The 27,566-nt window shown below is 42.0% G+C and overlaps 1 protein-coding gene and 1 long non-coding RNA gene across 2 annotated transcripts in view; one reads left to right on the top strand and one right to left on the bottom strand.

Moving 5' to 3' along the window:
* The first annotated feature begins 3,730 nt into the window (after positions 1-3,730).
* On the top strand, positions 3,731-8,921 carry LOC309332532. The gene is made up of 2 exons (XR_014152123.1): positions 3,731-5,180; positions 5,515-8,921. It is a non-coding gene; the product is annotated as an uncharacterized lncRNA (long non-coding RNA).
* A 1,117-nt stretch (positions 8,922-10,038) lies between these two features.
* Positions 10,039-27,566, bottom strand: part of MAN1A2 (mannosidase alpha class 1A member 2) — a 43,031-nt gene continuing 25,503 nt past the window's right edge. The window contains exons 5-13 of the mRNA XM_081845128.1: positions 24,326-24,406; positions 22,924-23,018; positions 22,418-22,541; positions 21,932-22,025; positions 18,898-19,013; positions 16,613-16,832; positions 14,920-15,092; positions 13,860-13,975; positions 10,039-10,812 (exon numbers count right to left, since the gene is read on the bottom strand). Coding sequence (XP_081701254.1) covers positions 10,680-10,812; positions 13,860-13,975; positions 14,920-15,092; positions 16,613-16,832; positions 18,898-19,013; positions 21,932-22,025; positions 22,418-22,541; positions 22,924-23,018; positions 24,326-24,406 — 1,152 coding nt within the window. The 3' untranslated portion in view covers positions 10,039-10,679. The remainder of the gene's footprint in view (positions 10,813-13,859; positions 13,976-14,919; positions 15,093-16,612; positions 16,833-18,897; positions 19,014-21,931; positions 22,026-22,417; positions 22,542-22,923; positions 23,019-24,325; positions 24,407-27,566) is intronic.

Genomic DNA, 27,566 nt, shown 5'->3' with positions numbered 1-27,566 from the left:
AACTACACAACAACAACCCTTCTACCAAACGCTGAAGCGAGCAGCTTAACAAAGCTTATGTGCTAGGAAGTCGTTCTGCGCATGCCCCATTGGCATGAACCATGCGCCTTGGGAGCATCACTGCATTCTTGCACAGTGCACATCCACGTCAATGGGGCATCTTGGGGAGAATTTCCTGTGTGCTCAGTGAGCACAGGAGCGCCTGGCATGCTCTGGGCCAGGGGGTCACGAAGAGGCGGACGCGACCAAATGACCAAACAGCAACCTTTTCATTGGAGAAATGCTGGAGGGTCTGCAAGAGGGAAGCAGGGTGGAGCTTGGTGGGAAATGGAGTAAATGAGGAGTAAATGAGCAGCAAAAGCTGAACCACCCCCAGCCCCCCTTCCCCTCTCCTGGGCACCCCGGGGGGCTAAAAGGAGGAGGAGGCCTCCAAGTGAAACCCCCCCCCCTGGGTTTTTCGGGCAGGGGAAGAAGCCCCCCATGTGCAGAGCTGCCTGCATGGAAATGCTCGGCGGGGCTGGAAGGCGGGAGGGCCTCCTCCTCCGGGCAAGGGGGAAAGAAATGACCCTCCCTCTGTCGCCACCACCCCGGGCGGCCCGTCCCCTTCGGCCGAACTCCTCGAGAGCCGGGCACCGGGCGCCTTCTCCTCGCCCGCGCCTCCCTACCTCTCCTCCTCCTCGGCGCCCAGGCAGACAAAGGCCGGCCGGGCTCCTCGCCTCCTTGGCCCGCTGCGGCCCCTCGCCGCCCCCCGCTCCGCCGCCTCCGCCCGAGGAGACTCCCCTCCGCCGCCCCCAACGCCCGGCGGCATCGCCACCCTTCCTCCTCCTCCTCCTCCTCCGTTTCTTTATTGGATTAATTGCGGCGCGAAGGCGGCGCCCTGCAAGAAGAAGAAGAAGAAGAAGAAGTGGCGGCTCGCGGTTGCTCTTTGCAGCCACGCAATTTATCTAGTTGCAGATAGGCAGCCGTGTTGGTCTGCCATAGTCAAAACAAAAAATTCCTTCCAGTAGCACCTTAAAGACCAACTAAGTCAGTTCTAGGTATGAGCTTTCGTGTGCATGCTGAAGAAGTGTGCATGCACACGAAAGCTCATACCTAGAACTAACTTACAGTAGTTGGTCTATAAGGTGCAATTTATCTAGTTTATTTCAGTGGTTCTCAAACTCCAGACCCCCCAACTCTGGGTCTCGCCATTGCAGAATGCAAAATTTTTTCGCGCCGCACCGGATGTTTTTTGTTTTTTGTTGTTGTTTTTTTGTTGCTGACAAGGATTGTCCTCAATATCACCCGGTGCTCTTTTTGAAAATATTCTGCAAGAGAACTGGCACTGCGGCTCTGCACCTTCATATGTTTCTGGGATTGCCCTTGAATCTTCTTCCTGCCACGTTTGGCATCCTCTCCTGCCACGCCCTGGAGGAACCACTGGTTTATTCTGCTTTTCTATACGTGGCAAGATAGTTAAAAACAACAACAACACCCAAAGCAGCTTGCGAAAAGGGAAAGCAGTAAAACCGAGGGGAAATCCTCAACCCAACTTTTAAGGCATAATGAAAGTTGAAAATACTAAAGTGGAATGGAATTGCTTCAGCTTTCTAAGCATCTGGGTTTTTTGTTGTTTAGTCGTGTCCCCATGGACCAGAGCATGCCAGGCACTCAGCTTCAGGATCTGTCCTTCCAGTGAGCACTCAGGGCTGGTTTCCTTCAGAATAGAGAGGTTTGATCTTCTTGCAGCCCATTGGACTCTCAAGAGTCTCCTCCAGCACCAGAATTCAAAAGCATCTGGGTAGGCTTGTCTAAAATAGGGATGGTTTTCATCAGGCACCAAAAAGAGTACAGTGAAAGTTGCTCTGTGCAGCAACAGCACACAAAATATATTCTTTTATTTTATGAAATTTATGAAACTACCGCTTGGTAGTTTAAAAGCAAATGTAAAAAGCGGTTTATGAAAAGATAAAGCAGTAAAACCAAGGGAAAATCCACAATAACCCTACTCGGGGTGACGCTGTGGTCTAAACCACAGAGCTTCTGGGCTTGCCGATCAGAAGGTCGGTGTTTCGAATCCCCGCGACAGGGTGAGCTCCCGTTGCTCGGTCCCAGCTCCTGCCAACCTAGCAGTTCGAAAGCACATCAAAGTGCAAGTAGATAAATAGGTATTGCTCCGGCGGGAAGGTAAACGGCTTTTCCGTGCGCTGCTCTGGTTCGCCAGAAGCGGCTTAGTCATGCTGGCCACATGACCCGTAAGCTGTACGCCGGCTCCCTTGGCCAGTAAAGCGAGATGAGCGCTGCGACCCCAGAGTTGTCCGCGACTGGACCTAACAGTCAGGGGTCCCTTTACCTTTACTCAGTCAGTAAAGCATAAGAGTCATGGGTTCCAGCCCCATGTTGGGTAAAAGATTCTTGCATTGCAGGGGGATTGTATTAGATATCCCTTGTGGTCCCTTCCAGCTCTACAAATCTATGATCCTATTAACAAAAGTTGAAAATCCTAGAGCAGATTAGAATTGACTCAGCTTTCTAAGCATCTAGGTAGACTTGTCCAAAACAGGGATAGCTTTTAGCAGGTGCCAAAAAGGCGAAGGCGCCTGCTTGATCTCAATAGGCAAAGTGTTAGCACTGCGACACTAAAATGATCAGATCCTTGCAAATGCGGGTGTTATTTATATGGCACCTGTTGTGGTGCCAGTGCTGCTAGTCTGGTTATAGTGCAAACTACATCCCAGAGTGAGATGCAGTTTGTTTGACAGGAGAATCTATATTTATCTCTACATCTTTTCTGTCCAAGTACCAGAAAAGATGGCAAAACACTAAAAACTTGTTGAAAGGAGGGAAGTGGAACTGCACTGTGAGCGACCATGGTAGTTTCCCTCCCAAAGCATTCTCTTTGTGGTAATGAAAGCTTGTCTTGAACTGGCTAATTTGGGCTGCTGCTTGTTTGTAGCTTCCTTTGAAATGTATCCTTTTTTTAAAAAAAAGATATTTTTTACTCCCTTTTTTCCTCCATACATAATTTCTTCAGCACTGCTTGAGGCATCGCCACCATCTCTTTTTTTTGTGCCAACCATAAAGAGTTAGTGCATTTTTATTAGTCCATAGATTTTGCCATGTTTATGGAGTTTTAATACTGTATTTTACTATGTTGTGCTTCTGATCCAACTAGTGAGCCGTGTTACTGGGTGACCCATGTAGGCGTCATGATGATGATTAAAAATCTATTAACTGGCTGTGTCTAAGGTGTCACCTGATGGGGAAATCAAGGATTTTACAAATCCATGTTATTCTTATTTTTAATGGATGCTTTCCAAAAGGCACGCTGTGTCTCCAAAGGCTGCTTATGCTTCAGCAAGCATTGTTATTCTAGCTATGGTAATTCTATCTTAATAATGCCTTTCCACCACTTTTCATGAAACAGACATTAGGCTAATTGATCTGTAAGTTCCTTGATACTCCCTGGACCCCTTTTAAAAATTGGTGTTACATTGGCCAGTTTCCAGTCCTGCAGCACGATAAGTTTATATATATTTCACATTTATTTGTTAGAAGATCAGCGGTTTCACATTCAAGGTAAAAATTATTGGGTGGGTGTCATTTGGACCTGGTGATTTGTTAATTTTTAATTTCCAGACTCCCTTCCTGAGAAAGTTAGTTCAGGCACAGGGATCTGCCCATTTCCCCACAGTGAAAACAGATGCAAATAATTCATTTAGCTTCTTTGCAATCTCATCTTCCGCCTAATACCTCCTTAGCAGGAGCCAAGTCTCATTAGTGCAATGCAGCTCTCCTTCCTCTGCAACAATGAAAGGCAATCCAGGCGGATACAACTGATTCAAGGGAATTTTTTTTTACTAAGAAAGCACCCTATAGATAACACCCACATGAGCTTCACACATCTTGAGAAGCTTATAACACAATGCAAAATAACAGTAACTTCATTAGGTGAATGAAGCCAATCCCACCTGCTGTCTACAGTCCTTTTACACCCAAAGATACGCTCACAGCAAACACTTTCTTTTAAAGACATTCTTTATTTTTTATATACAATATTCTTTTTAAACTTTTAAAAATTACATATGCAGGATGCCAGCTTAGAGACAGCCAGAAAATCCCCAGTTCACAAGGCTGACTCTTGCCCTTTTTAATATTTCAGAAGAAAAATATAAACTTTAGGAAAGTGAAATAAGAGGCAGGATGACAGCCAACATCCACTATGAATAAGTGTTTCATGGTAGATGGACTAAATCAAGCAGAGGTGCCCCTAGGCCTGTGGTTATCAACAATTGCACCACTACAGATTGACATCACAATAATGAATGAGCCAAGCCCCCTCCGTGTGTATTAATGGCAGTCCAAAAGCCGAAAATACATGAATACCTGATACATGAAGCCCAGGGATAAGGAACTAGCAGCTCTCCTGATGTTGTCTGACTAAACTCTCACGCTGAGCCAGCATAGTTAAGGGGCAGGGAAGGTGGACACTGCGGTCTTAACATCTGGCAGGTCACAGGTTCCCAATTCCTACACTAACTGAATTTTTCTTTGTTATCTCCTCGCTTTAACGGTGTAAAAAGTGACTGAACTATACAAGCAATCCAAAAGAGTATGCATATAGAGATTATATAAATAGCTCAAATGCAGTGCTTAAAAAAAAATCCCTTCTGATTGGCTCTGGGTCTCTTAGAAGGATTCTGCACTCGATATTTATGGCTTTTAAACATATAGGAAAGTTGCCTGTGGAGGTGGGGGGATGAATTATTTCAACCAGCCAAATATTTTCAAGGAAGAAAAATATAAGAAGTATATATATGTAAATGTATAAACATCTAGAGTGGACAATCAAAGAGAGATTGTTGTTGTTGTTTAAAAGAACCCAGGATCTTTAAGAGAATATATTCATTTTAGGGGGGGAAACAGCTGAAGTCAATTAGAGGATTTTTCCTTGATGGAGAGTACTGTTCCTATTCATTCAGAAAATGGAGCTTTAGTACTCCACGCTAAAATACGTAATTTAAAATATTTGAGTATAACTCACACATGTTCTTGGTCTAGCAGGGGAGAAATACTATACAGCAGACATAGGCATGTCTACTCATAGGCACAGGCAGAATCATAGGCATGTCTACTCAGAAGTAAGCCCCTTTGAGTTCAATGGAAGAGTCCACTGCAATCGGAGTGAGACTTACTCGTGAGTAAACATGTACAGTGGTGCCTCGCAAGACAAAATTAATTCGTTCTGCGAGTTTTTTTGTCTTGCGATTTTTTTGTCTTGCGAAGCACGGACTTTGGAAAAGCTTCAAAAATCACCAAAGTCTTCAAAAACCTCAAAAAAGGCTACCACACCGCGTGCTATGAGTTGCTCCTCGAAGTGAATGCACGGTTTTAAGAAAAAGGAAACAAACTTGCAAGACGTTTTCGTCTTGCGTAGCAAGCCCATAGGGAAATCCGTCTTGCGAAGCAACTCAAAAAACGAAAAACTCTTTCGTTTTGCGAGTTTTTCGTCTTACGAGGCATTCGTCTTGCGAGGTACCACTGTATAGAATTGAATATTTGCATGCTCAGCATTTTTATGTCTACAACAGCAAGTGATGACTTGCACATGTGACCACAGAGAGCTTTTGCATTCTACATAAAAATTATGGAGTGGTCACACATCAGTTGCCAGGCATGTACATAAATAACCTAGTACAGAGAAAATGGGTGTTGTCCATTATTAAAATTTTGTTTGGAGGAGAGAAGTGAGCATGTTGTAAAAATACTGGATAAACCAGAATTGTGTTGTTGTTAGAATGTAGGACTTGTAAATAACTAAATCTAACATGTCTGAAGCAAAGTAGAAGAGGAGCAACAAAATGTTTTTAAAAACCTACTAATTCTAATGTATTTGTTTTTAGTTGTTACTTGTATCCTTTTTCTTCTTTAAAACAAGAACTCAGTGCATTCATCTACCATTGTTGCAGCTAGATTTTAATGGGTTCAACACATAGTTTAAACAATTGCTGTGATTATGAGCCTTTCATTATGGCCTGTCAATCTGTGATGTCTTTCACATTTTTAACATTAACAAGTGACACTTCACATGTAGCAGCGTATTAATTCATCCCTTGGATTATCTTAATTCCTGAAAAAGAAAATCTAGAGTCCACTGAAGCCAGACTTAAAGAGCCACATTTCATGGCTGTCAAGACGGTACACAAACTATAATAGAGTTGTTGTCTCTACCGCATAAAGCTTGAGAAGGGAGACCAGGGATGGCATTAGAACTCCCCAGACCAAATACTGTGATAAACTCAATAATGAAGCAAATATATTCAATTTGTTGCATGGCCAAACAAGAGGGGAAATGGCATTGCATCTGATTAGCGAAATTTTCTGAAGTGGCTTAAGATTTAAAATTTGACATACCGTATTTTTCGCTCTATAAGACGCACCAGACCACAAGACGCACCTAGTTTTTGGAGGAGGAAAACAAGAAAAAAATATATATTCTGAATCTCAGAAGCCAGAACAGCAAGAGAGATCGCTGCGCAGTGAAAGCAGCAATCCCTCTTGCTGTTCTGGCTTCTGGGATAGCTGCGCAGCCTGCATTCGCTCCATAAGACGCACACACATTTCCCCTTACTTTTTAGGAGGGAAAAAGTGAGTCTTATAGAGCAAAAAATTACGGTATTTCATGGCAGTGAGTTCACCCCATGTAGCACTCTTACCAAAGCAACAAATGCAAGCAGCACTTTTATAACTCAAGGCACAGTGATAGCAAATCAGCAGGCATGAATTCAGACTTTCTATTTCTGGCTCTATATAATTCTGTCCCTGACCTCTCCCTCTAGAATTGGGAGAAGTATTTTATTTTTAGGGTAGGGTGTTGTATGTTCTGAAGAATATAAAAGAACTTTTAGAGAGACACAATGCTCCCCCCCCCCTTTAGTTCTCCTGATGCAAAAGCAGTGTGCAGAAGTAAAGCTCAAATTACTAGCGATTATAACAAGCGGAAAATCTAATTTTAAACCACTCTTTTAAAATGGAACAGAAGTACTTGCCTTAAGTCATTAAAGACTAATTAGGTAATTAGTTTCAATGATGCTTGGAAAGCAATTAGAGTAATTCCATTCAGCTTTTGGTTTTCAGCGAATAGCCGCACAAGTCACAATTAACTTGAGTGACTATGAATTATTGGAGTACTTATTTATGCTGAACTTCCAATTTCCATTTTTGGCGGTTGTGTGTATTGTAGCATTGGATTAACCTGTGTCATGAAAAGAGCTCTCCATGGGTGATCCTCAGACCCAACCCTCTATCTTGGGAGGGGAAAAAATATTTCCATTTTTTGAGAGGGCAAGCATTTTTCCTCTTCCTGTCCCCCCAATATGTAGTTAGAACATAACCCACATTATTAGGGCTCAGCGGATACAGCTTGATGCTTAGGGGCAGGATTTGGGTAAGAGGTCTGTAATAGGTCCTCCCACCACTCCGAGTAGCCTACTCTCTTCCTTACCACTACTGGTGAATAGCTTGGCCTGTCCCTCTAAGCCAGGCATCTCCAACCTTCGGCCCGCCAGATGTTTTGGACTACAATCCCCACCATCCCTTACCACTGGTCCTGTTAGCTAGGGATCATGGGAGTTGTAGGCCAAAACATCTGGAGGGCCGCAGGTTGGGGGTGCCTGCTCTAGGCCCATGCTGCAGCACTTGCCCAGAGGGAGAGGCACGTTGAGGCTGCTGGCCTGTCACTGCTCACTTGCTTGGAGGCAGCAAGTGGACAGGGGCAGCAGATCTAGGGGGCTCTGTGGGTTGCTAATGTCCACTATTTAACAGGTTGGCTCTGCCCTATATTCCACGTCAGCTGGTTTAATTTGTCACAATGTTCAGTTTGTGTCGCCTTCTCTGAAGTCACATGCAAAATGTGTGTGTGTTGGGGGGAGGGATATATACACTTAAAACAGGAAGCCTCTAAGTACATGCATGGGTCAGGAATTTGTTTGCAGCAGTAGAACAGAGCCCACAGGCCTTTCACATAAAAAAAAATCTACTCTTAATTTTCCCCAAGCTTTCCCAGCTTCAACAGCCTAACTTAGAAAAGTGAAATGAGAAATCTACTTGTTGCTGCTTTTGCTTTTGCTTTTTTAAAAAACAGAGGCCAGAAACTGTTGCAGATCTATTACAAATATCTCAGAGATCTATCCAGTAGATCCAGATGCTCAGGCCCATTTTAATTGATATACTCATGCACATTGGAAACCAGTAAGGGTGGGGTGGGGTAGAGAGGCAAACTCAAAACTGGAAGAAACTGCATGCAGAGTGGTCTGAAAAACTTTTAAAATAAGCATGGAGGGCTATTCAACAAACAAAATCAGCTAATCCACCCAAGTATTCCCAACAATGACACTGTCTTGTTTGTGCAGTTCTGCTCTAAAAAGAAGATTACTATCTGCTGCACATAAATGTTTTAGGGAACACAAATGTAGCAGTAATGTAGTACCAGCATGAGTATGCACTGTTTCCATGTACAGAAAGTGGCTGAAAACTATTCAACCTAATGCAAAGCCCAATTCCACTCTGCTTAGGCTGAAAACCATTCTAGCCCCCTCAATTTTTACTTTTCAACAAAAGAATCACTTTGGATATCCATGCATCATACAGTGTTTTGCCACTGATTTCGATGAGAACAATGTCAATGTTCCAAGACTTAGGCTCAATAAAAACAGTATAAGCAGCATATGGGGAGCAATTTCCAACGTTATGCTAGACACAACTTCTACAGAGCTTTGCATCAAAATATTCCAAATTCTATTGCCAGGCTACAGTTCAAAAACAGCACATGATTTTGGTTTGCATATGTTGTCTTTTTCATGCAGAATTTAGAATTTTGAGTTTATTGGGGGGCCTGGGAAAGAAAAAGTGAGCATGAAGAAAACATTAAAAAACAGATTTGTGGGGGTGGCAACATGGGAGTGGAGACCATGGGGCTGTCCAGTAGTTGTGCTAAGCAAGGAATAACGCAACCTCCTGAGGTCTAGAATTCCACCTTTCTCTACTGTAAATATACCATGAAGCTTTAGATTTATCTCTGCAATTATGTGGGCTAGAGACATGCACATATATTGGGTTTCACATTAGAATGCAGCATGATTCTGGCCAGAGGCCCAGCTGTACTGTACCAGTGCAAAGTGGGTAGAGTGATCTCCATCCTAGAGACTGCAATATGTTAAATATTTAACTTATCTTCCACCACAAGTGGATCTTAGGTTTGTTACCAGTTACCTAGTTAAAATGGTGTGCTGAGTTACAGATCGGCTGTCCTTGAGGCACAGTAAGGTCCCAGTGGGATAACTTGGTCAACATTTTTGGAATTCAGCACTCTTTAAAAGGGATGCATACCAACAAAAATAAATGCTTGTAATCTGCATTCACCAGGAAATCAGATTCCAATGTACATGAAAAATATTCATACAAAATATTTAAATATCCAACTAACCCCCGCCCCCCCAAATACTTAATGATTCTCTTTTAACTGAACTGGCGTGGGGGACCTGACAGGAAAGGAGCCATTTCTAACCCAAATTGTTATCAATTGCATTTAGTAATGACAAGGAAGCATTGCAAAGTAAAACTCACACAAACATTTCTGTTGATCTGCTGTCCACTATCATGTACACACCAGTAAGTGTTATGTTTCCAGTTACTTAGAAATCAAGTGGTAGGATTTCTATTATGTAAGTGAAGGCTGACAAACTCATCCTCACATTCCCGCTGTACCAAAAGATCCAAAAACCAAGCACCATTATACCCAGGTAACAGTCTTACTCAGAGGACGTGTAAAAGCATCTCTTACAGAACAGTTCTTCCATTTCTGAATAATATACAAATAAAAAAGTGAGAGTTTAATGAAACTCCAGGCTTCATAGACAAATGTTGAGTTATTGCAACTTAATTGAAGGGAATCTTGACCAAGTGGCAGATGCATTGGGCAGTTTTGTCATAGCATAAGAAGCAACGCTGCAGTGAATGGAGCTTCCCAAATCCTAAAAGGAAAACCGAGAGAAGTTGCTGTTCCGTTTCATATCTCATTTACTGATGAACAATACTACAAGAACAAATGATTGATCAATATTATTAATAACAATAATAATAAAAATAGGCAAGGGTCTGAGAGGCACTGGGAATGGCTGCCAGTCTGGACAGACTGATGAAAAGTAGAAAATTCTAAACAGGAGTAGAGGAATTTCAGCTCTAGGTGCTATTAGTGCACTTTTGTTGCCTGTCATTGTTTCAGTCATGCCATCATCGAAAGAAAAACCAAATGACATAATATCAGAAATCCACATCATCTGGGCAGGAGATCGCTCGCTACGAAGGTCAGTAGTAGCAGTTCCACTTCACTCCTGTCACAGGGCAGGAAACATGTTCCGATAGGCTTTGAATTGTTAAAAACACCATGCTCCACCTTCTCAGTTGCAAATATACAAGGTCTTTTCGCTGACACACACTGCACTCGACAGTTTTGGTCATGTATAAAATGGAATTTTTAAATTTATGTACATGTTTAAGAGTGCAGTTTTGATCCTCTCTTCATCCAAAGTTATTCATTAATTAAACAATGCCAGTCTTCTTTCAAGCCTTAAGTCTGAAGTGGTCCATGTAAACAAAACACAGCTAAAACGAAGTATTTTGTCCTTGTCCTGGAATAGTTTCTATCGATATGCATGATTTCCTGAAAGTGTTGTGTTGGCTAGATGTAAAACAGGCAAGGGGTGAGCTTCTGTGTTAAAAACCCAGTGATCCAAAGGTAGGAGATCATCATTGGAGAACAGCAGATACAAATACCTGTCAAGGTAGAGAGAGAAAACAAGTTGGAATGAGCGACAGAAGGTTTGTCACCATGTCTGGTCTAACCTAGATAACCTCAGAAAAATTATGGACTTTACGGTTTAAAGTATCACCCATTAAAGAAGTTGTAGCAGATCATTAATCAACTGAAATTCTATAAATTCTATAATTTGCATACGATCTGCAACAACTGTTCTGAAAGAGAAAATATTATTGCTTTAAATGAAGCAGGAATGTAATCAGAGTGGGTGCTATCATAAAAGAAACAGTCCCCCGTATCTCATATAGGACGGAATGCTTCTCACCATCCACTTTTTAAAATAAGTACCATATTTTTCGCCCTATAGGACGCACCAGCCCATAGGACCCACCTAGTTTTTTTTGGGGGGGGGGGTAAGGAAAAAAAATTATCCCCCCCCCCAGCCGTGGCTTCAGCGTGCCCCGCGCTCCGGGCAGCAGGCTGCTATCTGCAGCCTAGGGAGCCCTGCGGGAACTCCTGCAGGCTCCCCAGGCTTGCTGATAGCTTCCTGAAGCCTGGAGAGCGAAAGCCTGCATTCGCCCCATAGGACGCAAACAGATTTCCCCTTCATTTTTGGAGGGGAAAAAGTGCGTCCTATAGGGCGAAAAATACGGTACTTGCTTTAAAAAAATTATGATGGTTATTTTAACTCTTCTGCTCAATTAACTGTGCATTTTATAATGGATCAAAATGTTTTTAATGGATTAATTATCTAGTTCTTGTTCAAATACTTTTAAAAATAATAATCTCAACCTTATGATTTAGATTTTATCCACCAAAATTAATAACACTGCCATGATTGCCAGAAGTGTTCTCTTTGAAATAACTGGATTTTCACTGCATTTTCAAGACTGAAGTGTTATGAACAAATTCCATTTGGCTGTAGTGAAATGTTAGCCTGGTGCTCATTAGCCTTAGTGAAAAGTGTCATGTTGGCCTGTAAGTCACACCCATAAACTGAGTCCTTTTATTTTCAGACCTCTAAGAGACGTTATCTGATAATATATGCTTCCACCCAGAAAGTATTTATTTAGAAGACTCAAAGAACAAATCGTTAAGACCCAGCTCAGAAAGCCAAAATGATCTGAGTATTCAAGCCAGGGACACATTAGCTGTAGACTAAAATATTTCTCAGAACTCTTCACTCAGAATAATGGCTTTCAAGTCATGATTATTTCCTAATCTCTGAAGTTAACAACACTGGGGTAAACACGTTATTCAATAATGTAGTTCTGCAGGTTTGTTTGTTTATAATCCAATTAATGTGCCAAGGAACTCTGTAATCTTTAAATTTACAGTGCAATCCTAACCATGTCTACTCAGAAGTACATTGCTGTGAAATCAATGGGGCTTTCTACCAGGGTAAGTGGGCAGGGAAGGGCTGAAACTAGGCGGACAAAGACCCATTTTGTCACACACACACCCCTCAACACATTTGTTCATAAAAGGCAGAAAAAGTAGTTTGAAACAGGCTGGAGAAGAGATAGTCTCTCCAAACACTGTGTGTTTCATGCAGCCTTCCAGAATATGGAAAAACATAAGGTGTCTTGGTGAGTAATTAAGTGCAGTACAGTACACAAGAGCCTCATTTATTGCCAATGGGAATCGTCCCCACAACCTTTTTTTTTTTAAAAAAAAAAAAAGTCTACCACTATATTTCATAACTACTCCCTCTCTGCATATGTGAAAAAATCCATAAGGCCTTGACATTTATGTAAAATACACAACAATCTCAAAAATACTGCCTTGACTAAACACCATTTCCCCTTGGGTAACCATTGGCAGGGTAAATAGCATTTGTAATTTATTTTTGCATTGTAGTAGAAAAGAAAACAAATGCCATGCTAAATCATGATGTAGCAACATGATGCGAATACAAAGTTTGGAAGCTTTTACTTCCGTGCTTGATTAACCATGGTTTGTTATTCTGACCCAACCAAGCATTAATCAGCTGTGGTTGATGTTAATTATGGTTTGTCTGAGCCAAGCCAACCTTTAGTGTGATGTTTAAATCCAGTCAATAGAAAACAAAAACAAATTCCTGGTAAAACACACCTATAGCCTGACACTAAAATATCCACCAGTAAACAAGATGTAAACGTGTGCTACAGAAGACAACCTCTTAAAATAAGGACTCAGAAACTATATAATATACACTATATAATAGTGTAAATGATAATTAGTAACAAGGTCAATATTGCAAACCTTCAGGATCACAGAAACACCACATTTGTCTTGTCACTAATACTTATTATGTATTTTGATACCCTTTCTATTACATGTTAGGTACACTGTGGTGGTCTTTGTGCTTACATCTTACATTCTGGTGGGTGTACCTCTGCCATTCATCCCAACAACAGCTCATTTGTTGACTCCAATTTGTTACATTGATTTAAAACATTTATATTCATAGAATCATAGAATCATAGAGTTGGAAGAGACCACAAGGGCCATCGAGTCCAACCCCCTGCCAAGCAGGAAACGCCATCAGAGCACTCCTGACATATGGTTGTCAAGCCTCTGCTTAAAGACCTCCAAAGAAGGAGACTCCACCACACTCCTTGGCAGCAAATTCCACTGTCGAACAGCTCTTACTGTCAGGAAGTTCTTCCTAATGTTTAGATGTAATCTTTTTTCTTGTAGTTTGGATCCATTGCTCCGCGTCCGCTTCTCTGGAGCAGCAGAAAACAACCTTTCTCCCTCCTCTATGTGACATCCTTTTATATATTTGAACATGGCTATCATATCACCCCTTAACCTCCTCTTCTCCAGGCTAAACATGCCCAGCTCCCTTAGCCGTTCCTCATAAGGCATCGTTTCCAGGCCTTTGACCATTTTGGTTGCCCTCAACCATTCATTATTTTTTTTGCCATTCATCAAAATAGATTCCAGTGTGGTTTACAAAAAAAATTGCAATTTACCTAAGAAAACAATAATGAAATAGGCAACAATTCTATAAGCACTGAGTAGCCTCTTAGGACCACCACAATTCCAAGAAAATTATCAAGAAGAAAAATCTGCTTACTTTAGTGTTTCAGCAAGGAAGAAGCTTTGCTGCACATCATCATATGTAGGAGCTGAAGAGTAGACATCCTTGACCCCGGAAAATCCACCACTCACTCGGCAGTACTTGTCAATGGCCTATATGGGGCGTGGGGGAAACAGAATGAGTGTTCTACTAGACACTTCTTCACTGCTGAATCTAGTTAACACATTCCGTTGCGAAACAGTGGAATCCTACCTAACCATATAGTGATGAAGACAGCAAGGGACAAACAAGACCTAACACTGGGTATTCACAGTTAAGACAAAAAAGAGAACAATTTGGTAGCTGAGGGAGTTGTATGCGGGAAAACAATAGGTGAAATATTATAGTCAAAATGTCCGTTAATCTGTTCTTGCAGGACATTAAAAATATGGAATTCCCAAACTCCTGTTAATTTTTTTTTTGTAGAGGACTGTTTTTAAAATCAGCAACAACATAATATGACTCTTGCTCCTCTTAATTATTTCACTAGTACTTCATTTATGCTACTACATTTGATTGCCCTAGAATACTAATCAAAGCTTTGTTGCATAAAGCATGCAACGTGAAGATGGTTCATGCAAGGTGCTTCTGTTTGATTTCATATGATTATCTCTTCCCACTGCAACCCACACTGTTCAGGAGAGCCTACCCCAATTTTCTAGGGGCTTTGGGGGGGGGGCTACAAAGGGAGACAAAAGAGAAACAAATACTGGTCTCATGTGCTGCCTTCTGTCTTCATTGTTTAGCATTTACAAAAAAACCAGCCAATAAAACAGCCATATGGTTGTTGACACTCTCAAAGAACTCCAATGGGTTCATGAGACAGGACTTGCCCTTACGGAAGCCATGCTGGTTCTGCTTCAACAAAGGTTGTTCTTCTATATGCTTGGATATATGTTTCTATGTGCTGCTATTTGTCATTTCTCCTATATGTGCATTTATGTCTCCGCTTGTGAAACAAACAGCTATGCAGCAACACACTATTCATCACACTTCATCAGTGAGAGGTTGCCAGTAAACATTTTGACTTCCACACAGAAAAGCTTTCTGTTGTTACCTGTGCTGCCTCCCAGCCCCACTGCCTGTATTTCGGATCATGTGTGAATCGCCACATATACCAATACGTCTCTATCACCTCTGGTCTTAAAATGTAGTATTTTTCATTTTGCCGTACTGCTACGGCCTCCACGCCACCATCAAATTTGAAAGCTTCAGGACCCAGTTTTAATGCTGCAAAGGAAAGAGGTGGAGGGGGAGAAACATTTAATGGTTTAATTATTTATGGAAATTGGCAAAAATGACAGAGAAAATTAGGAGACAGCCCAACCAAAAGTTCCAAAAGGAATGGGGAATTTATAGAGATTACTTTAAAAAAAGTGTCCCCAAGTCAAAACCCGGATTTGCTTTGATTAATTTTCACAAACCATAATATGGATTATAATTATAGTATGTGGAAAACAGCAGAAATGATGAAATGATAAAAGAAGCAGTTTAACAAATAGATAAAACAGACCCGCTTTGAGGAAGATGGAAGTCTTGTCAGAGAAGAAAAGGAATTGGGAATAAAGAATATGATGACATAAGTCCATGTGTAAGAACTTATGGATTTATGGTTGTATGTTTCTTGGGGTTTTTTGGTGTTTGTTGTTGTCACCATTTTATTATTTTGATTACTTTATTGTATGTGTTTAGCAAGTAAGAAAACTAATAAAAAGCATGAAAAAAAAACTTTTAATGGAAATTCTATATCAAATATGCTAATGACATACATTACTCTATGTTTGTTTTTAACGCTCACAGGTACTTTGTGCTTACTAGCACTTGGAACAGTTCTTAGAAATTTGTCCAGGCCTTTTGTAGTGTGAGAACACCCTAAAACCCACTGAAAGAATAATGAATGTGCACACAGTTGTAGAATTAATACTGAATACACAGAACAACTATATGATTCATTTACTAAGAATACAGAATTCACTACTCAAGAAGCTTGTTTTAAACCTGCTGTAAAAAGGAAATAAATTTGAGGTTACTGCAAAATTATGAAACTGACATCTATAGCTCTTAAACTGAATCATGAAATCTAAGTAGATCAAGTTATTAAAGGCTGCTTCTCATAGAGATAACTATGGCAAAAACATATTTTATTTCTGAGGATAAATGGCAGAGTGTTATGTACTGTAATTATGAGCAAGTCATAACAAGTGTTAAGACTCCAGGAAATGCAGGCTTCATTTTTTTCCTAGGCATGGTAAATGCAAAACACAGTTTTGGATAATCTAGATTTTGCTACTAGCTTCAATGAAAATACAGTTAAAATGAACTCAGATATAGATAATTTCTCAGCTTACAAAGATGCATAGCATATAGTTTTATGTTCCTAATCCAGTTAAATTGTTTGAAGCTAACAGTAAGAATACTCCTACTGGTTTGCACTGTTACCAGATTTTATTGTGTAATTTAATAACCTCCTTTTCTAGCTTTCACACAATTCATGACTACTAAGGACTGATGGTGCTTTTATGCAGCTTTCTCTCTTGGCAAAACAAAGTTTAAATGCACACATCATTAAATGCACATTCGCCATTCAAACTCAAAGGGCATGAGCTAAAAAAAAAATCTCTTACACAGTATATTTTCTCCCCATTTTCATGTACAGTACTTTCAAAATTGCTCCAAATTCAGCCACATTACCATTAGCAAGTATTAAGGAAAAAAGCCACCCAGAACTTAAGACAGGAAAGGATACCTACTTGTCCTGTCATATGATTCATGACACGTATGTGCAATTTCTGCTCCAAGCTGTAGGTAGTGTCCAGCCTTATCATCTCGGGAACCATCTGCTCCAAGAGCAAACAATCCTCCAGCAAAACATGTGAGATGGCCCATTTTTCTCTCAAGGTGCCCATTTTTCCACTCGCCAATAAAAGTTAGGCCTCCATTGGACTTTCTGATAAGATGCTTCTCTATGGCCTATAAGAAGAAACAGAAAAGTTATTTCAAATATTATTTCAAATATTCAAAATATTCACTATTCCAAGTGCATCCTTTATGCTTTGCATTAATTTTAACAAACACACGTGTGTGTGTGTGTGTGTGTGTGTGTGTGTGTGTGTGTGTATTTCCAAGCAAGTCTTTGCAAAACACCCAAAGAACCACATAGTTGGGTACCAATGAATAACAATGATAAACTTACAGGATAGGAGTCCTGAACAGGACAGGAGTTAAGTAGCTACTTACCTCTTTGTTAAGGGAGGGAGAGAGAGTAGAAAGATGTTACCTAGTTCCTGCTCTGTCATGCATGGTGGGAATTAAGCATTTATCCTGCATCATCATTTCCCACAAAACTAGAGGTGAGGGTGAGGAGAAGAGCAGAGGCATAGCTTAGCGAGTTACACTTTCATTCTCCTCCCCTCTTCTCCAGAGACAGCGCTATTACACTGGAGGTGTGGGTTTGTTTTTCGGAGGGGGGTGTGTAAATAAAAGGTAAAGGACCCCTGACAGTTAAGTCCAGTCGTGAACGACTCTGGGGTTGCAGCGCTCATCTCGCTTTACTGGCCGAGGGAGCCGACATTTGTTCGCAGACAGTTTTTCCGGGTCATGTGGCTGGCATGACTAAGCCACTTCTGGCGAAAACAGAGCAGCACACGGAAACACCATCACAAATACTGACATGAGCCCTTTGCACATTACATGGGATTTGGAGTAGCATACAAGCTGCTGTAAGACAAACTCCAGCTTAGAATAATAGAATCACAGAACTGTAGATCCAGTTACAGGTAGGTAGCCGTGTTGGTCTGCCATAGTCAAAACAAAATAAAAGAAAAAAAAATTCTTCCAGTAGCACCTTAAAGAACTGTAGAGTTAGAGGAGAATCTCAACTAGATCATACATGACAGATGATGGTTCAACCTCTGCTTAAAAACTTTCCTGGCTTCTTACTTCAAGGGAAATTCAACAAATCAAGATTATTGGACATTTACTGGCAAGAGTGCAAATCCATACGGAGAGAGAGAGAGAGGTAACTTTCCATCGCTTTTTACAAGACCACTGATTTTTACATACACAAAAAGCGACATAGACCAGTGGGTGGTATTCTCTCTTTTAAAAGCAAGCATATTCATGAAACCTACTTAGAGTTAAAGGTAGGGTACCAGAATCAGGAACTTCACTAAGAAAAGGTAACCTATTTGAGCAAGGGGTTGGTTGAAAATCATGGCTCAAGAACAGTCCTCTGCTCACAAAATTTATAAAACTCTAAGCTGGGAGGGCATTTCCATGTGGATGTTGAAGTTCTGGAAGCAGGTCTGTGTTTTACTTACAATGTAAAGGTTGTTTTTAATTAGTCATAGTAGAAGGAAGCAGTGCTCAGTAAAGGCTGGCGTTTCCTTCTGTCAACTTTTAATGCTAATATTGGCAAATGACACTTTTCAGAGGTTTCCAGTTCAACAGCTACTCTGACACTGCAGTGATGGTCGGAATCTAAAGAACTGCAATATTTTGCTCACATGCAACATGTAGAGGACAAGTCCAGGAAGTCTGATCCAGAATGTCAGCCAGTATTTGTTCAGTTACAATACCGCTGAAACAATTCAGGGTGAGGAATCACAATCCAGTTCTTAGGTTTTCACAGCATTTACACAGTTGTGTAAATATGGTGCTTACTGCAGGTCTGCACAACTTCTGGTCTACCAAATGCAGAATTCTGGCTACAGCCAAGTGCTTAATAAACCTGCTTTTGTTGCCTGCCTGAGTCTGCAAAAACAGGTTCGAGTGGTGCGGTGGGTTAGGGTTATCAAACGCCCGTTAGTCCATAATATGCAGCTAGCAAACTGTCAAAATGGGGAGCGCCACAGTTTTATAACACCAGCTTCAGAACTGAATCAAGATAGTGTATCTGTACATATTGTATATCTTGCTGCCCTAAAAAGAGTTAGAAACAAAATAATCATTTGCATTTTAAGGGGAGAAACATTTTTAAAATTGACGTTCTCATTGTCTATGTGGGGAAGGGGGGAAATCAATGCACTATAATCACCTCGATAGCATCATCATACATTTTCCTTGCCTCCATGTCCATCTTATCTGACATCAACCATGCTTTCAGCAAGTACTCGTAGAAACTGTCTCCCAATCCACCCATGGAAGTGTGATCTGCAACCAAGAAGGAGAAAGAGGGTAAAATTTGGTATGCGCAGTACTACCTAGATTTGCATGGGCAAACTCCATAGAGTTATATCCAATATTACTCATACTCAAAGTAGATTCAGTGAAATGAATGAACAGGACTGATTTTGTAAAACCTAGCTGGAAATAACCCTTAAGTCTGGAAAAGCAACTGTTTTAAAAATCGTCTCCATCTATCTGTGGTTTAAGAATTTGGTATACTAAAAATAACTTATTTTGCATCACAATTCATCTTACACCACTGACATGGAAAATGAATTCCTTTTCCCATCACTGATTAGCTTTGCAACGTTTTGAATTTTTGACACAAGAACTTAAATGCCTAATCCCAGACCCATGATCGAACACACAATTACATATTGGGAAACCTGAGAAGCATTTCACATAACGGGCCTATCGTGGAACAGCAAAGTGGGCTTTTCATTTCATTCCATATTAAAATTATATTAGTTGACTGTTCCCATTCAATTTACACAATAAGGTTGAGTGGGGCAGGCAGGGAAGCTGCCTTAGACCTTGGATTCCAGTCAGAAAACACAGAATTGGACAAGTGGATCAATAATCTGACTCAGTGTATATGCAAACTGGCTCTTAGCTTATCTACTTGGCCACAATATCTGCACTGAAAGCTCTCCAGGACTGTGATCATGTTACTGCTTAATGTTCTCTCTTGAGTAAGTTAAGATAACTAATCTTTTCTGATCTCTTCAGAGGTTTGTGTCCTGGGGACAGCAGCATAAAGCTGGTCTCTTTTCAAGCCAACTTTTGCCATCAAGGAAATCTTTTAAAACCTTAAGACTTTTTAAAGTGAACTAAGCCATCAGACTGATAGATTTGAAGAAAGTAACTACCCCCACATGCAGAACATGTACCCAGTGCTTTTTTTTCTGGAAAAAACGGTGAGAGAACTCACCACAAAGTTAGTTAGTTAGTTAATTTATTGCGGACCCAGTCACAGTGCCACTGCAACCCCACTCCCCTGGAGCAGTGGCTAAATGTAATATGTGATTAATAAACTCAAGCCGACAATGATCTGTGTTAGAAATGGCCACAACTTTATTGATTACAAATATAGGTGGATTTTTGGCTCAGGCATTGGGTGTTTATCTGTTCCAGCTCCCCAAGACAAAAAAATAAGTATTTAATTTAAAAAGAGTAAGGGAACTCAGTTACCCTGAGTTTCTGCTAAAAAACCAAAACCCTGCATGTACCTCATGGCAAAAGAAAAGTTGCTTATCAGTGACTGGTTTTTTCAGGTGGTTATCTGTGCAGCCACACATATGGGTTCTGTCCTTGCACTGACCTATGTTCAGAATTTTCTAGAGTTCAACAAACATTCTGGCAGGAAACCCACTCCCATCCTCAGTGCACATGCTCAAGGAGCCTGGCTTGCACTTTCCTGCTCAGTTACTTTTGGACCACTGAAGCATCTATATAAGGAAGTGCAGAACAAGAGCAGGAGAACAGCAGCATCTGGAGTGCAGGTGGAGGTAGGCTATGTGACTGCACAGGTGACCAAAGAACTGTAGTCACAGGTAAGCAACCTGCAATCTTCAGCTGCAGGTATGAAATTGAGAAAAACACTTCACACGTATAAACAAATGAACTCAAGTCCACAAAAGCATATGCCATGATACCATGTGTTAAAGGCGTCACAAGACACTTTGTTGTAATCCAGCTGCCCCTCTGGAAAGAAGTAAGTAAACCAGTTTTTCCTCTTTGTGATTTCTATGCAGTCTCACAAATGGTTAAACAGCAGGCTGACTTACCCAGAGGCATGGCAGGTGCATAAAATATCACAGTGCTCAGCACAGCTCATCCCACAACACTGACAGGAAAGGATGAGGTTATTGGGGGCGGGGCATCTCCCATCTTGGCAATTGTTTTTTTTTTTTTTTAAATAATATTTATTACTTTTAAAACTTACAAAAAGGAAAGAGAAGAAAAAAGACAAAAAAATTGTTTAGACCATAGGTAGGCAAACTAAGGCCCCGGGGCCGGATCTGGCCCAATCGCCTTCTAAATCTGGCCCACGGACAGTTCGGGATTTAGCGTGTTTTTACATGAGTAGAATGTGTCCTTTTATTTAAAATGCACCTCTGGGTTATTTGTGGGGCCTGCCTGGTGTTTTTACATGAGTAGAATGTGTCCTGTAGACTCATTGCCCTCTACTTCCATGGGTGTTTTAGAAATTCCTTCGGGAAACTAAGAACTACTAAAATTTAGTTAATGGACTTGCTGCTGGGATCTGATACTTTGAAGCAGCTGATTCTGATTGTGAAACTATCTACATTAACTAACAAATGAAGCTTGCATTGTGCAGCATATATACCGTATTTTTCTCTCTATAGGACGCACCAGACCACAAGACGCACCTAGTTTTTGGAGGAGGAAAACAAGAAAAAAAATATTGTGAATCTCAGAAGCCAGAACAGCAAGAGGGATCGCTGCGCAGTGAAAGCAGCAATCCCTCTTGTTGTTCTGGCTTCTGGGATAGCTGCGCAGCCTGCATTCGCTCCATAAGACGCACACACATTTCCCCTTACTTTTTAGGAGGGAAAAAGTGAGTCTTATAGAGCAAAAAATACGGTAAATAATCCTGGAAGTTACTGAAGTCAAACTCCCCAAATCAAAGCTTGATGTCATTGTGCAATGAAGGAGGTAGAACTATTATTACTATTAGCTGGAACATGATACAAGAAACCAGAACATGAAAGAGGAGGAAGGAGCGTGCGAGTATGAAGCTTGTTCCCAAAGGCTAAACCATGGTCTGGGCTGCGATGTCTGAAATGGGTCTCAGAATGTGCCTATGTGTGAATGTGCGCTTATATGTGTGCGTGGATAGATATAATTGAATTTGACATAAATGTGGAGGAAGTACTCACGCTGCCCCCAGCGCCCAGTCCTTGGATTCAAGTAGTTTGGATAAAGCCCATTAGGGCGGTCCATTTTTTGAAGTAGCTTACGAATATGCATGACCTAAATGGAAAAGAAAAAAAAATCGTAATCACAGCTTAGTCTCAATACAGAATGTAAATCAAATCCTCTTCCATCAATTAAACAAGTTTAAATTGGTGCCCTAACAAATTTTGAAGAACTAGGCAGACTTTTAAATACAATTTCATTATAAATTGTCAATCAATTAATGGTCCTTGGTGATTTATGCATTTTAATATATGCATATTATTATTATTATTATTATTATTATTATTATTATTATTATTTGTATCTGCAGGTCTCAGGGCAGTTCACAACATAAAATCACAATATAAAAACACAGAATACATAATAAAAACAAGGACATTACTTATAGTCACTGTCAATAAATATCTACAAACTTTTTATTACACCAGAAAGAGCACAAAACTAACCTTATCATAGTAGACAGGGTTGCCAGTCAAGTAGCTCAGGTGTACAAATTCCATGTGAAGGGTGCCAAACTCAGATAGGATACTGCTGCCAGCAGATGCCCAGCCCCAGTTGCGACCTACACCACTGACAAGAGAAAGATTAAAGGGTAAATGCATACAAATATTTGGTACTGGTATTGTTCTATATAGGAAGAGGTTTAGCAATTTATCTATTTCTGTTAAAGGCAAAGACCAATCAGCAACAGAGTACTGGGGAAGATAAGCACAAGCCAAAGGGAAAAAGTGTCCTTGAAATAATTCAAGAACCAACAGTGAAAGGATCACCCCCAAACTTGACTACTACTCAACATGATACCACAGCTAACACCAGACTCCAAAGACACCACATATAGGTATTTGTGAAGAAAAATCCCTTAGCAGGCATTGAGACATCCTACTATCAGTGGCCAAACATAGGTTTTTGCTATTCCTGATTTCCAATCTTACTCTTGCCTCAAATCTCATACCTTTTCAAATTCACCATTGCCCAAGGAATCCCTGTGGGTGTATTGAAGGCAGGAATAAGTTTTCCTGCAAGTTGGACCGCTTTTAACTTAAAAACCTGTAACGCAAGAAAGAAAGTTGAGCACTTGTCCATTTTTTTCTGTGCAATCTTATACATATCTTCTTAGAAGTAAGTCCTTATGCAAGTAAGAACAGAAAAGTGCAGGTTGGGTTACTTTAAATCTTTTCTATCCCATTCTAATTCTGATATTGGCTCCAAATGGCTCATAACAAACAATTAAAACCACCACAACAAAACATATTCAATAGTTAGTAAAAACATGAATACAAATGATCACAAATTATACACAAAAATAAAATATTGGGAAAGGCTAGGGCAATTTAAAAAAAAACAAAAAACGTTTTAGCTGGCACTTAAAAGACAGCATTGCAGGTTCCCTAAAAAGTTATCCATAATCTGGGTGCCACCACAGAAAAGGCCTTGCTCCATGTAACACATCTGGGATCTCTGAGGTTGGGAGCATCCAGAGCACCTCTCAAGATGCAATTAAAACCTTGCTGCAAACCATAAACTAAGACCTCAAATTTTGACAATTGATTTCGGACAGGGTGACAAATGCTCATTACTGTATAAAAAGGTAAAGGTAAAGGTACCCCTGCCCGTACGGGCCAGTCGTGTCCGACTCTAGGGTTGCGTGCTCATCTCGCTCAAGAGGCCGTGAGCCAGCGCCGTCCGAAGACACTTCCGGGTCACGTGGCCAGCGTGACGAAGCTGCAGCTGGCGAGCCAGCACCAGTGCAGCACACAGAAACGCCGTTTACCTTCCCCCTATAAAGCGGTACCTATTAATCTACTTGCACTTAAGAGTGCTTTCGAACTGCTAGGTGGGAAGGAGCTGGGACTGAACGACGGGAGCTCACCCCGCCGCAGGGATTCAAACCGCCGACCATACGATCAGCAAGTCCTAGGCACTGAGGTTTTACCCACAGCGCCACCCGTGTCCCTTCCATTACTGTATAATTATTGGCAAATTCTGTGCCAAATTCTGCAACCTGAATATACAACTTAAACTACCTCACACATATTTTATTAGTTTGCTAGAGAGAAATGAGTTTCCACAGTACTAAAGCACCCCCCCCCCAAATCTCTTTTGGCTCCAGCTATTTCATTTTAATGCCTCTTTTTAATAAAATGAAAACAGATTCTGTGGCCAACACATTTTGAATTTTCTGCATTTGTACTGAATTTTGAAATTCATATCACTCCTGATTACAGCTATGAGTTTGTGGTTACCTACCTATTAGTGAGGCCTCTGAAGCAGCAAGAAAACAAGTCTTTGTTCCCTTTTAAGAAAACTATATAAAAGTTGCACAAATTTCCACGATTATATAATAATTCACTTACCTCCTGACCTGAAAGGTAATAGGCTGCAAGCAAGCCACCAATGAAGCGGATGTTGACTTCAAAGACAGATACCTCTGAATTCTTGAGACAGAAAAATGGATATAAGCTAGATATTAGTATAGAGTATGTAGATTTATCACAAATTATTACAGTTAATTTATTTTTTAATTAAATATGTATCCTATCCTTCTTTCTGAAGGTTCCTATGGTGGCACCTCTTGCTTTAAATAATGAATTCCTGTAAATGTTTCTTTGGAGATATAAACCCATTTACCAGAACAGGTTTGGGAGTTAGTGTTACCTCCTATGCGAATTAACAGTATAGTTTTCTGGCTAAGGAGCCCTTTCACATCAAGAATGTGTGCAAATGTGTTGTTTCACATATACATTAAACGTCCATGCTTTATTATGAATGATTTTAACTTTCTGTACAATTCAGCTCCCACACCCTCTTGTAAGAATAGCAAGGTGGCAAAAGAGATGTGTGCAAGTTGCAGGCAACAGTGGTGTATTGTTAAGAGGAAGCGAACAGGAGTCATGAACTGCTGCCATTGTGTTTTTTTATTTTGGTGAAAAATGACCTTCTTACATAAGAGATTAAACCCTTATAGTCATATCTGTACAATTTGTTGGATTCACAACTGTGGTACATAAAGTTCCATTCAGGAAAACTTTCAAGAGCTCCAACTATCTATTATAGGGAGAGACAACAAATTGCATTTTAGAAATATTTCACAACCTGAAAGCAATGTGTCAGGGTTTCTGGGAGAAGTGAGGAGATGGCAGAGGAAACGGAAAGCGAGTGGGAGGAGGGAGAGAGAGACGAGGAAGAAGATGACGGAATTCGAAGGGAATCTATGAGCCTTAGCAGTGAGTCAGAGGATTCCCAAAAGGGAGCTAGCATGATCAGGCGAAAAGCAGGAGAAGAGAGAAGCTGTGAAAAGTCAGGGAAGGAGGGGAGAAAGCCCAGTGAAGCACAGACGCTGTCAGAGGGGTCTCAGCCGGAACGGAGTAAAGGGGGTGGAGTTGTCAGCCTCTCGGAGGGAGGAGGAACAGGAGAAAACAGAGAGAGGGGGTTGGAGCAAGGTGTTCAGCCGGAAAGGGTAGAGAGTGGAACAGGGGGCAGTATAGAGGACGAAGGAAAGGTCAAAAGCAACGTACGCGCGCCAAGTTCAAACATAGAGGCGCGCGGAAGTGGGGAAAGCTCAGAGGAGGAGCCCGGCCCCAAAGCCAGAAGGAGGGGGCAGGAGGCGGCAGAGGATTCAGCCTCAGGCGAATCCCGGAAAGAGAGAACCCAGGGGGGCAGAAAGACCCTGCGGAAAAGAAAGGAGAGGAAGAGGTGGTCTAGAGCCAGGCTATTAAGTTGGTGTGGAGGAGGGGAGGAGTCAGAGGGGGACTTCGGCGGTCTAACGTGACAGACGTACAGCCACAATGCTGAACTGTGAAAGAAGCAATTATCTTCAATAAACTTTTCCTGTAAGTAAACTACAACGGAGTAAGGTCTCTCGTGAGCTGGGACCCACCTGGGTGGCTGTGACAGAAAGTCCCCCTCCCTCTGAAAGCAAAAATTTTTTTTTGCGAAGCTCACGAACGGGGCAGCCATGAGTGCTGAGGAACAGCTGGCTGCACTCCGGGATCAGATTACCACTCTCACAACGGCAGTCATTGCTTCGCAGAAGAAGAATGCTGACTTGGAGAAAGCGTGCCAGGATTTGCAAGCAAGGTGGGAAAATGCGGACAAGGCGGGGACCCCGGGCTCCAGAGCGGAGGGCATTGCGCTTGGAAGGAGGGGGGGTGCCCTAGTTTCGCATTTTAATGGCAACTTGCAAGACTATCCCAACTTCAGGGCAGATGTCGTGTATGCACTGCATTTACTCCGTCATGATTTTAGAGATGAGGAGGAGAGAGTGGGATTTATTGTTTCGCACCTGCATGGGGAGGCCAGGGCTTGGCTACGCAATCTGTGGCGCGAAGATGGACCAGCCCGTCGCAATGCAGATGCGTTTATCAAGGCAATGGATGCTTGTTTTCAATCCTCTGTGGATAAGGACATTGCGCGCCGGCAGATGCACGGGCTGAGGCAGGGGAGAGCCACTGTACGCCAATATCATTCTAAATTTTTTGCATTGCTCACCGCCTTAGATTGGCCGAAGGACAGTCTACCGGTCAGGGATCTTTTTTGGGAGGGATTGAGCCCCTCCGTCAAGGATGAGATCGCAAGGGGGGACAGACCCCAGACCCTGGAAGACGTGGTGCAACGGGCTTTGGCTATAGGAATTCGACATGAGGGACGTCCGTGGCACGAGGAGGGGGGGCCCCAAGCGCGCGCGCAAGCAAAAGCTCTCCCTTTTGTGCACAGGGATTTCAGCCGTGCGCACCCCTCACCAATGGGGAGGGAAGGCGAAGAGCCAATGGAGATTGGTGGTGCTAGGGCTCAAAAGCCATCCCAGAGCCCCATCCCTGCTGCAGCCAAAGCGAAGCCTCCTAGAGGGACCAGGAAGTGTTACATCTGCGACAGTGCACACCATATGGCGAAAGAGTGCCCCCAGAGGCTCCAGAAGCACACTGCAGCACTAGCAACTGTGACAGCAGAGGTGCAATCAGAGGAGCAGCTTCAGGGAAACTGCAGTGCCTGGCTGGAAGCAGAGCTACTGGGGCTCAGCCAGGCGGATCTGTAGAGAAGTCCCCAGCATCCTTGCAGCGCATGGACCCTTTACCTCCCAAACCAGCAGTTTTACTCACAGCAACACTCCAGCTGCCTGATGGGCGACTTCTCGAGGTTCCAACAACCATCGATTCGGGAAGCAACGCCGATTTCGTGGGATTACAGTTCGTCAAGCAGCATAACATAGCGCTCCTGCCTGCAACGACGCCTCTGAACGTGGTCACGGTAGACGGCAGGAAGTTGCTGGGGGGGCAAGTGGTGCAGCAAACCCCTCCCATGATGATGCAAATTGGAGACCATCGAGAGCTTATTAGTTTCAATGTCACCCACTTATCGGACACGCCCATCGTGTTGGGCATGAGTTGGCTGGACAGGCACAGTCCCGCGGTTGCTTGGTACCAGAGGCAGATCACCTTTTGTTCATCGTATTGCGCCCAGAATTGCATCCAAACCGATCAAGGAGGAGAAGCCGAACAGCAGCTGCATCTGAGTATGGTGCAAGCGGTTCCTCACAAGTACGCGGAGTTCTTGGAGGTTTTCTGCGAAAAGGAAGCTGACAAATTGCCGCCTCACAGA

Source organism: Podarcis erhardii, assembly GCF_964252035.2.
Source record: "Podarcis erhardii genome assembly, chromosome: 17".
Taxonomy (NCBI): domain Eukaryota; kingdom Metazoa; phylum Chordata; class Lepidosauria; order Squamata; family Lacertidae; genus Podarcis; species Podarcis erhardii.
Note: the sequence above shows the minus strand (reverse complement) of the source record. Positions and strands in the feature narration are given on the sequence as shown.